Below are 10,757 nucleotides of genomic sequence, written 5' to 3'. Positions count from 1 at the left end.
TCTGTGTTGAACGGGCCATTTTCACGCTCAGGCTCTGCTTCCCCATCTCTGTCTCTATGCTGGGGAGGCCTGGGGAAGATGACAGGTGGCTCTTGGTTCGCCACATGTGTGCATTAGTGAACCCCACAGGCTTAGTGAGCTCACAGGGCTGGTTAGATTATGAGTGCTGGGGATTCTCCTGTCACTCCAAGGGTGCCTGAGGCCTCAGGCCACAACTGCAGGTGTCAGTGGTGGAAGGGGAAAATGTGGTGTTGGTGATCAAACCAGGGCTGGGTGCCTGCTAGACATGTGCCTTCACCCCTGTCACTGTCACTGTCATCCCGTTGCTCATTAATTTGCTCAAACGGGCACCAGTAATGTCTCCATTGTGAGATTTGTTGTTACTTCGTTTGGCATATCAGAGACGCCACGGTTAGCTTGCCAGGCTCTGCCGTGTGGGCGAGACACTCTCGGTAGCTTGCTGGGCTCTCCAAGAGGGGCAGAGGAATCGAACACGGGTCAGCTGTGTGCAAGGCAAATGCCCTACCGCTGTGCTATTGCTCCAGCCCTCAGAGCAGCACACTTTGATAAAAAGGATACAAACAAATCTCCCAAGAAAGACACCTTCATCCCAACTTGTTTGATATTTATATTCTTAGTGTTCCTCAAGATACTTGCTATTTGCATAAAACATCTTTCTGACTTTAGGATTATCTCTATAGCAGTAAGTGATGTCTGGGTCAACCTTTCTCATATAAAGATTCTCTATTAAATTCCAGTTTAAGTCTTGTGGTATCTGACTTTCACTGTAACTTGTCTAAGGCTAATTTGCTGGCATCAAATAAACACACCAGAATTAATATGTATGTGAATATATATATGAATATATATATATATACTTTTTTCTTCTTTTCCTTCAAAAACTACAGGCAAACTTGTTCTCTAGCACTTCTCTGCTATTTTCCAAACTGCTGGTTCGTTGGTTATGAAGTTCTTTCTCAATCTTGTTTCTTACTGAACAGCCTCCTTGAGCAGCAATGGAACTGAATTTCATGGTCACAGAACCTTTGCATAGAAAGTCCAGAGGGTGTTCTCTCTTCCACATCTCACAATCTTAGCACTCTGGGCGTTTAGCATAAGTGGGTCTAAAGGTGACGGGTCTCACCAATCCACGTGGGGAACCAAATTTGGCTAGGCCTGGCGGTGGGTGTGCAGCTCTGGCCAAGTCGCCTCCGAGCAGCCGCGTCTTAAACGGTGCTAATCACCCCCCAGCCTCCACAACACCCAGCCCTGGAATCACGTTTCTGGGACCAGGCACCCCTACTCTATCATTTATTCATGTGCAGCCAAATTTCTTCTTAGGGGGTATTTGGTCGTTTTCTCTATTTTTTTTTCTAGTTGTATTCAGAGGTAGGTTTCCTCCTATCTCTGTTTCTGTTGGGGCCCCAGGGACCTTTGTGACTGTTGTGACCGACCTTAGGCCAGCTGTGATGGTGTAAGCGTCCCCCCCTTTGACCTCATCCCTTTGTACTATTACTCAAATTGTCTCATTTATGAGCTCAGACCCGAGTGTGGCTTTTTTTTTTTTCTGTAGCCCCCCCAGTGTGGGAATTGCCTAAGGACCCCAGACACCCTGGCCCCCAGTCCTGAGGGCACCCCGGTCTCCTCTCACTGCAGCTAAGGTGCTTTCACTTTCCCTTCCGCTGCTCCTGCCTGGCCCCGCCCAGGAATCCCCAGCTGGACAGTCCTGCAGGGACTCACCTGCCCAGGGCGCTTTTCATTTTTCCTTCATCACTAGGAGTGTCCCCAAGTCCAGGTTAAAACATGGGGAGCAGAAAGCTCAGGCCAGAAGCTCTCGGACGAGGCTCAGGAGCAGAGAAAAGGGAGCCCCGAGGAGCCCCAAGCAGAGAAGTGACAGGCAGAAGCCAAGAGAGCTCAGAGCCCAGCGAGCCCCGAGCACCGACACAAGAGCCTCCTGATGCAGAAAGGGGTGTCCAGGATGAAGCCCGGTGAGGCCCCCATCCTGCGGGACCCTCCCTCTGCACCACCAAACCCCGCTGACCTGTCCCCTCTGTCCTCACTACAGATGTGAGCACCTTGGTGATGCTGATGCTGGGGACCGCGCTGCTGACAGGAACCGGGACACTTGCTGCCCCTCATCCCCCCAAGACCCTCACAGACCCCAAGGGCTGCCAGCTGGCCCAGTTCCAGTCTCTGTCCCCACAGGAGCTGCAGGCCTTCAGGAGGGCCAAGGATGCCTTGGTGAGTGTCACTGTCCCAGACCCCTCACGGGCCTGCCTCTGGGTGCAGGGAAGCACCCCTCCCCTGGGCACCCCGTTCCCCGAGGGGTGTCCCTGACCCTGCCGGCCTGATCCGGCTCTCTCCAGGAGGACACAGTCCTGCAGAAGTCCTCGAACTGCAGCGCCCGCCTGTTCCCCGGGACCCGGGACCTGAGGCAGCTGCAGGTGAGCTGGGGGCCCGAAGCCCCCTCCTGCCCTCTCCTGGCCCCAGGGGTCCCCTCATCTCTCAGGGCCTGTCCTGCCTGCTCACGTGGTCCCCTGAGCTGTCCCCTCCCTTGCTGTCCCTGCTGTCCCCTCTCCCTGTGCCTGTCCCTGCCCTCCCCTCAGGCATCTCTCTGCTGTCCCCTCAGGTGTGGGAGCGCCCCGTGGCCCTGGAGGCCGAGCTGGCCCTGACCCTGCAGGTGCTGGGGGCCGTGACTGAGCCCTCCCTGGAGTCTGTCCTGGACCGGCCTCTCCACACACTGCACCACATCCACTCCAAGGTCCAGGCCTGTGTGAGTCTGGGGTGCCCTGGACTCTCCCTCCCTGCCCCTACCCTTGGGCGGGCCCCCACTCACTCTCTCTGCTCATCTCCAGGTGCCCCCTCAGCCCACAGGGAGTCCCCGGGCTCGGGGCCGCCTCCAGCGCTGGCTGCAAAGGCTCCAGGAGGCTCCTCACAAGGTGAGTGAACAGGAGGGACCTGGGCCGGGGGCCACTGCTGGGACCCCAGACACACACCTCTGACTCCGCCTCTGCCTCCCCTAGGAGTCCCAGGGCTGCCTGGAAGCTTCTGTCACCTTCAACCTCATCCGCCTCGTCATCTCGGACCTGCGATGTGTGGCCCGAGGAGCACTGTGTGTCTGAGCCTCCACGCCAGTCTCCCATGACTCCTGATTGCCATCAGCTGCCCTATTTATTTCTTAGACATTATTTATCTAGTATTTATCTATTATTATTGTCATTATGTATTTATTTGTTTATTTATTTATTTATGGAGCATCTCCTCAAAACCCAGAATCCTTTACTGTTTACTTGTTACTCAACTCTTACTGTGAAATGTGAGTAATGTTGTCAAAATGTTATTTTTCTACTTTTGTAAAAAGACAAGAATAAACAGTGTGTAAAGCATGTTCCTGAGTGTATGTGGATTCCTTTCCTCCTTTTCAGTGTTTGAGCTGTGGGTGCTCAAGGCTTCCCCTGATCCCCAACTCAGGGTCACTCCTGGTGCTGCAGGGCGACCTTAGTCGTGCCTGGGATGGCTTTGGGGTCGGCTGCCTGTTGTGCTTCACCCCTGCACTCTCCAGCCTCTGACTCATTTCCTTCCAGCTATAACCCTCAGCGTGCTGTAGGCAGGGAGGGAGACCCCATGGCCTGGTCCCCTTTCTGACACCACACAAAAAAGAGTAAGCAAAATGGTCAAAGGTTCAATGTCAGACCTGAATCCATGAGGTACATTGGCAAACAGAGGCAGATCTCTCCAGGACAATGGGTTAGAGGCATCTTTAAGGAAGCAATTGAGGCCCATGAACCAAAAACAAAGATAAGTAAACTGACTCCATTGAACAAAAATATGCACCTTACAGGAAACTTGGACACCGGTACAAATACTGAAAGTCTGTAACAAATCATCGTGATCAACTTTTAAATTATGTGCTTAAGTCTTATATGTTCATCGCAGCATTGTTTACAATAGCCAGAATCTGGAAAAAACCCGAGTGCCCTAGAACAGATGACTGGTTCAAGAAACTCTGGTACATCTATACAATTGAATACTACGCAGCTGTTAAAAAAAAATGAGGTCATGACGTTTGCATATAAGTGGATCAGCATGGAAAGTATCATGCTAAGTGAAATGAGTCAGAAAGAGAGAGACAGACATAGAAAGATTGCACTCATCTGTGGAGCATAGAATAATAGACTATAAGACTAACACCCAAGATTAGTAGAAATATGTACCAGGAGGTTGTCTCCATGGCTTGGAGGCTGGTCTCTCATTCTGGGCAACTCAGAGAAGGGAACACCAAGTAAAATGTGGTCGGAGGTCATGCGGGGGAAGGGTGATGCGTGCCGAATATAGACTAGAGACTGAACACAATGGCCACTCAACACCTTTATTGCAAACCACAACACCTAATCAGAGAGAGATCAAAAGGGAATACCCTGCCATAGTGGCAGTGTGGGGTGGGGGGAGACGGGACTGGGGAGGGTGGGAGAGATGCTGTGTTTACTGGTGGTAGAGAATGGGCACTGGTGAAGGGATGGGTTCTTGAACTTTGTATGGGGGAAACATGAGCACAAAAATGTATAAATCTGTAACTGTACCCTCACGTTGATTCACTAATTAAAAATAAATAATTCATTTAAATAAATAAATAAATAAATAAATTATGTGCTTAAGTAAAGTGGCAGATAAAAAGACACTCCAGAGACTGGGAGAAAATGTTTGCCCACCACTCATCTGATAAAGGATTAATATCTAACATATATATAGCACAGTTGAAATGTTCTGAGACAAAATCATCCAACCTCATCCAAAATTGGGGTGAAGAAATGAAAAGAAATTTTCACAAGGAAGAAAAACCAGTGGTCAAATGGACCAGGAGAACCCTTGGACTTTGCAATTGTGACTCCAAAACTAAACATAAACAAACAAAAATAAATCAATAATAAAAAGAAAGGCTTCTGCAATCATTTTGTGTTTGTTTGCTGTTCTATTTTTTTTTTTGTAACATAGAGTAAGCGCACTCCCAGTGGACCAGAAACTAAAGGAAATAAAGAAATGAACTGTTCAGCTGTTTTTTAGAGACTGCATTAAATTTGTTTAATGTGTTGGGGTATATTGCCATTTTGAACATATTAAATCTCCTGATCCAGGAGCAGGGAGTATATTTCCATTTTCCTCATGTCCTCTTTATTTCTTTTATTCGTGCTTTGTAGTTTTCATTGCACAGGTCTGTCACCTGTTCTGTTAAGCTGATTCGGAGGTACTTGAGGTTTCTTTTAATTTTGTGCCACTTCCAGCCCCAAATTTACTCAGACCTTACTCCTGGCTGTGAGTCAGGGATCACTGTGTTTGGTGCTCACAGGACCACATCGGTCCTGCTTGACTGGAACCCCTGTGGACTGCATGTAAGGCAGGCAGCCTGATCTCTACAGCACAAGATAATTAATTTTCTGAAATACAACTGTGAATGGAATATTTTTTTAAATTTCTCTCTATTTTATTTTAATTTATTTAAAAATTTTATTGACTATTTATGAGGTAGATATTTACAGAGTCACTCATGATTGGATTTCAGTCATACAATGATCGAACACCCATCCCTCCACCAGTGCACATTCTCCACAATCAATGTCTCCCAGTATACCCCCCCTTTCCAACACTCCTCTTGCCTTGATGGCAGACAATTTCCCCCATATTCTCTCTCTAATTTTGGGCATTATGGTTCATAATATAGATACTGGGAGGCTATTAGGTTTGGGCCTTTATCTACTTTCTGCTCACATCTCCCATCCTGAACGATTCTTCCATCCATCATTGACTTAGTGATCCCTTTTCTATTCCAGCTGCCTTCTCCCTCACCTCATGAGGCAGACTTCCAACTCTGGAGCAATCTTCCTAGCCTTTGTATCTACTATCTGTGGGTGTCAGTCTCATATTATGTTATTTTATAGCCCACAAATGAGTGCAGTTATTCTATGTCTGTCCCTCTCTTTCTGACTCACTTACTTAGCATACTCTCCATGACCATTCACTTATAAGCGTATTTCATATCTTCATCTTTCCTAACAGCTGCATAATATTCCATTGTGTAGATGTACCAAAGTTTCTTTAACCAGTCATCTATTCTCGGGGACTCGGGTTTTATCCAGATTCTGGCTATTGTGAACAGTGCTGCAATGAACATACAGGTGCAGATGTCATTTCTACTGTGCTGTTTTGCACCCTTGGGATATATTCCCAGAGTGGTATCGAGTGATCATATGGAAGCTAAATTTCTAGTTTTTGTTTTTGCTTTTTGGGTCACACCCAACAATGCTCAGGGGTTACTCCTGGCTCTGCACCCAGGAATTACCCCTGGTGGTGCTCAGGAGACCATATGGGATGCTGGGAATTGAACCCGGGTCGGCTGCGTGCAAGGCAAACGCCCTACCCGCTGTGCTACCGCTCCAGCCCCTAAATTTCTAGTTTTGGAAGGGATGCCCATATTGTTTTCCAAAAATATGGACCAGTTGGCATTATAACCAACGGTGAAGGAGCATCCCTTTCTCTCCACATCCATGCCAACATTGGTGGTTTTGTTCTTTTGAATATTTGCCAGTCTCTGAGGTGTGAGATGATATCTCATTGTTGTTTTGATTTGCATCTCCTTGATGATTAGCGATGTAGAGCATTGTTTCATGTGTCTTTAGGTCATTTGTACTTTGTTTTTGTCTCTCTGTCTTCTATTTCGTTCTTCACATAGAGAAGAGCCATGCACTTTTGTGTGTTAATTTGTAGCCTGTCACTTTACTATATAAGTATATTGCTTCTAGGAGCTTTTGAGAGTCTGTAGGGCTGATTTAAGTGTAGTGTTCTGTCATCCATACATAGAGAGAGCCTGACTTTGTTTCCTACCTGGACACCATGAGCTTGTCCTTTTTGCCATGGCGAGGATTTCCAATACTCCACTGGTGGGAGTGGAGTAGGGTGAGAGTGGTGGGGAAGGGCAGCCCTTCTGTGCCTGCTCTCAGAGGAAAGGCTTTTAGGGTTTTACTAGTGAGTCCAGTAGTCGCTGTGGGCTTGTGGCGAGTGGCTTCAACTTGGTTGAGAAAAGTTCCTTCATGGCTGGGGAGCTAGTCTGGTGGGCAGGCTGCTTGCCTTGCATGTGGCTGACCTGGGTTATCCGCATAATCTATTATGGTCCCCTGGGCACTTCCAGGAGTGACTGCTGACACAGGGCCAGGTGTCAGCTCAGAGCACAGCTGGGTGTGACCCAAAAACCAAAGACAGAGAGAAAGAGAGAGAGAGAGAGAGAGGAGATATTGAGAGAAAGAGAGATGTTCCTCCATTCCCATTTTACTGAGAGATTTTATCATGAAGGGTGCTGGGTCTTGTCAAATGCTTCTCCTTATTTTCTCCTATGGTCAATATTTTGATTTTTCTTGCATTGTTTTGGTGCATTAATGATTGACTTGAATACATTATACCACCCTTGCATGCTGGGATGAAGCCTTTTTGGTCACGGTGTATGATATTTAGATTCTATTTGCTTGTATTTTGTTGAGAAATTTTCATCAAGATGTCTTCTTTTTTCATTTCCCCACCCCAATAATCCAGAGCATTCTTCCTATGCAATCCAGAAGAATCTCCCAATGGTTTTTCCATAAACCTCATTTATATCTACAAACTGTCAGGAGAGACATTCACTCTTCTTCCTCCGCATGTTTTATTTGTTTATTTGTATTTGGGGGAGAGGTGTCCCTCTCTCCCCCAAAAAAAGGGGCAACACAGAGTGGTGCTCAGGGCTTAATCTTGTGTCTGTGGTGAAGAATCACCCCGGTCAGAGCCCTGGAAATTATGAGGTGCTGGGGCTGGAACCGTGGTCTGCCCCATGCAAGGGCAAAGTGCTGCCCTCTGTAATCTCTCTCTGGCATTTCCAGGGATCCCAAAGCAGTGCTCAGGAGTGCGAGGCAGTTCCCAGTGAAATTCAGTCTCCCAGGTCTGCAGCTGTGTTCCAGGGCCTGAGGATGTGAGGCTGGTTGGGCCCTGGGCGCTGAGGGTTCTCCTGCCACCCCAGAGTTGCTTGAGGCTTCAAGGCCACAACTGTTTCATGTCGGCAGTAAAGGGGACCATGTGGTGCTGGTGATGGAGCCAGGGCTGGCGCCTGCTAGGCACATGCCTTCACCCCTGCTCTATCCTCTTGGTCATGTTGGCCAGATATATTTTGGAGGGCGTGTTGCTTATTTTTCTGGCTATAGTCAGCAGTGCTCAGGGCTTACTCCTGGCTCTGTGCTCAACACGGAGCACTCAGGGACCCTATGGGGTTCCGTACATGGATCTGGGTCAGTGAGAGAAGGCCAGCACCCTACCAGCTGTGCTCTCTCTCTGGCTGTCCACTCCCCAGTTTTCAATCTTGTCCGGTGTTCTGATCCTCTGTCCACCTCATCAGTCTGCCTGTGCCTGTAGGGGAGGTGGCGGGACCTTTGTCCAAGGCCACCCTCATCTCCCTGGGCCTGGATGCTCAGAGCATGACCCTCTGGAACCCACAGGAAGGGGGGAGGGTCTGAGTCTGGGCTTTTGTCTAAGACACCGGCCGTGCTCCACCTCGTTCCCGGGGCGGAGGGAGCTCGGGGCGCTCTGCCCCCAGCTTCCAGATTTCAAATAATAAAAGTTCCTTTTGCTGTTCCTAATCTGACAGGGGAGGTTTGGGGTATTGGCCTCCTGTTGGCCGCTGACCTATCCCCCAAGAGTGAACCCTCTGACATGCCCCCCCACCCCCGCCGTCTGGAGTCTCCCACAGGATGGGGCTTAACCTCGGAGTTCCTCCCTCAAACCTCTTTGTGGTTCTCTGACGCGGGCCATGCTATCCCATCCTTGCTGGAACCCCAGGTGCCCAGGCCCTCTGTACTGTGACATTTTCAGCTCCTTTTCTCCAGGTGTCTTCTTAGTTCTTTTATTTTTTTGTGTGTGGGGGGGGTTTGTGGGCACACCCGGCTTTTCTCAGGGTTTACTCCTGCCTTTGTGCTAAGACATCTGGTAGGGCTACAGGGACCACAGTGGCTGTGGGACTGAGCCAGGCCAGCTGTGACGGAGTAAGTGTCCCCTCAATAGAACCTCCCCCCACCCCCACACACCCTGCTCTAGTGTTTCTCCTGCAGCCTCGTTTGTAAGTGCAGGCCTGCATGGTTGTTTTGTTTGTCTGTCTTTGTTTATTTTTTTTTTCGGAACTGGAGCAGAGTATTTCTGCTGCTCCACCAGTTTGGAAAATACCCCTGGGACCCGGAGCCCCCTGGCCCCTGTCCTGTGGGTGCCCGTGGCCCTGCCACTGCAGCTGAGTCAGTTTCATTTTCCCATAACTGCTCCTGCCTGGCCCCGCCCAGGAATCCCCAGCTGGGCGTTCCTGCAGGAACTCACCTGTCCCAGGGCGCTTTTCATTTTTCCTTCATCACTGGAGTGTCCCAGAACCCAGGATAAAACATGGGGAGCAAAAGGCTCAAGTCAGAATCTCTGGGACGAGGCTCAGGTGCAGAGAGCAGGGAGCCCCGCGGAGCCCCAAGCAGAGAAGTGACAGGCAGAAGCCAAGAGAGCCCAGAGCCCAGCGAGCCCCGAGCACCGACACAAGAGCCTCCTGATGCAGAAAGGGGTGTCCAGGATGAAGCCCGGTGAGGCCCCCATCCTGCGGGACCCTCCCTCTGCACCCCCCAAACCCCGCTGACCTGTCCCCTCTGTCCTCACTACAGATGTGAGCACCTTGGTGACGCTGATGCTGGGGACCGCACTGCTGACAGGAACCGGGACACTTGCTGCCCCCCAGCCCCCCAAGACCCTCACGGACCCCAAGGGCTGCCAGCTGGCCCAGTTCCAGTCTCTGTCCCCACAGGAGCTGCAGGCCTTCCGGAGGGCCAAGGATGCCTTGGTGAGTGTCACTGTCCCAGACCCCTCAGGGCTCGCCTCTGGGTGGAGGGAAGCACCCCTCCCCTGGGCACCCCATTCCCCGAGGGGTGTCCCTGACCCTGCCGGCCTGACCCGGGTCTCTCCAGGAGGACACAGTCCTGCAGAAGTCCTCGAACTGCAGCGCCCGCCTGTTCCCCGGGACCCGGGACCTGAGGCAGCTGCAGGTAAGCTGGGGGCCCGAAGCCCCCTCCTGCCCTCTCCTGGCCCCAGGGGTCCCCTCATCTCTCAGGGCCTGTCCTGCCTGCTCACGTGGTCCCCTGAGCTCTCCCCTCCCTTGCTGTCCCTGCTGTCCCCTCTCCCTGTGCCTGTCCCTGCCCTCCCCTCAGGCATCTCTCTGCTGTCCCCTCAGGTGTGGGAGCGCCCCGTGGCCCTGGAGGCCGAGCTGGCCCTGACCCTGCAGGTGCTGGGGGCCATGACTGAGCCCTCCCTGGAGTCTGTCCTGGACCGGCCTCTCCACACACTGCACCACATCCACTCCAAGGTCCAGGCCTGTGTGAGTCTGGGGTGCCCTGGGCTCTCCCTCCCTGCCCCTACCCTTGGGCGGGCCCCCACTCACTCTCTCTGCTCATCTCCAGGTGCCCCCTCAGCCCACAGGGAGTCCCCGGGCTCGGGGCCGCCTCCAGCGCTGGCTGCAAAGGCTCCAGGAGGCTCCTCACAAGGTGAGTGAACAGGAGGGACCTGGGCCGGGGGCCACTGCTGGGACCCCAGACACACACCTCTGACTCCGCCTCTGCCTCCCCCAGGAGTCCCAGGGCTGCCTGGAAGCTTCTGTCACCTTCAACCTCATCCGCCTCGTCATCTCGGACCTGCGATGTGTGGCCCGAGGAGCACTGTGTGTCTGA

The 10,757-nt window shown here is 51.3% G+C and overlaps 2 protein-coding genes across 2 annotated transcripts; both read left to right on the top strand.

Moving 5' to 3' along the window:
• The first annotated feature begins 1,978 nt into the window (after positions 1-1,978).
• LOC101553020 (interferon lambda-3) lies at positions 1,979-3,122 on the top strand. The gene is made up of 6 exons (XM_004617294.2): positions 1,979-1,988; positions 2,066-2,241; positions 2,367-2,444; positions 2,630-2,773; positions 2,856-2,939; positions 3,024-3,122. The coding sequence occupies exons 1-6, from the start codon at positions 1,979-1,981 to the stop codon at positions 3,120-3,122; spliced, it is 591 nt and encodes a 196-aa protein (XP_004617351.2).
• Positions 3,123-9,613: 6,491 nt separating this feature from the next.
• On the top strand, positions 9,614-10,757 carry LOC101552752 (interferon lambda-3-like). Its single transcript, XM_055146426.1, has 6 exons — positions 9,614-9,623; positions 9,702-9,877; positions 10,002-10,079; positions 10,265-10,408; positions 10,491-10,574; positions 10,659-10,757. Exons 1-6 carry the CDS (start codon positions 9,614-9,616, stop codon positions 10,755-10,757), a joined length of 591 nt encoding a protein of 196 aa, XP_055002401.1.

This window comes from Sorex araneus, chromosome 8 (assembly GCF_027595985.1).
Source record: "Sorex araneus isolate mSorAra2 chromosome 8, mSorAra2.pri, whole genome shotgun sequence".
In the NCBI taxonomy this organism is placed as follows: Eukaryota; Metazoa; Chordata; class Mammalia; order Eulipotyphla; family Soricidae; genus Sorex; species Sorex araneus.
The sequence above is the reverse complement of the archived record's forward strand: the minus strand, read 5'-3'. Positions and strand labels throughout refer to the sequence as shown.

Bases quoted from the DNA above. Each gene is read 5' to 3' on its own strand.
- LOC101553020 (XM_004617294.2), top strand. The intron at 2,242-2,366 runs GTGAGTGTCACT...GGCTCTCTCCAG, and splicing joins GGAGGGCCAAGGATGCCTTG to GAGGACACAGTCCTGCAGAA. The intron at 2,774-2,855 runs GTGAGTCTGGGG...GCTCATCTCCAG, and splicing joins ACTCCAAGGTCCAGGCCTGT to GTGCCCCCTCAGCCCACAGG.
- LOC101552752 (XM_055146426.1), top strand. The intron at 9,878-10,001 runs GTGAGTGTCACT...GGGTCTCTCCAG, and splicing joins GGAGGGCCAAGGATGCCTTG to GAGGACACAGTCCTGCAGAA. The intron at 10,409-10,490 runs GTGAGTCTGGGG...GCTCATCTCCAG, and splicing joins ACTCCAAGGTCCAGGCCTGT to GTGCCCCCTCAGCCCACAGG.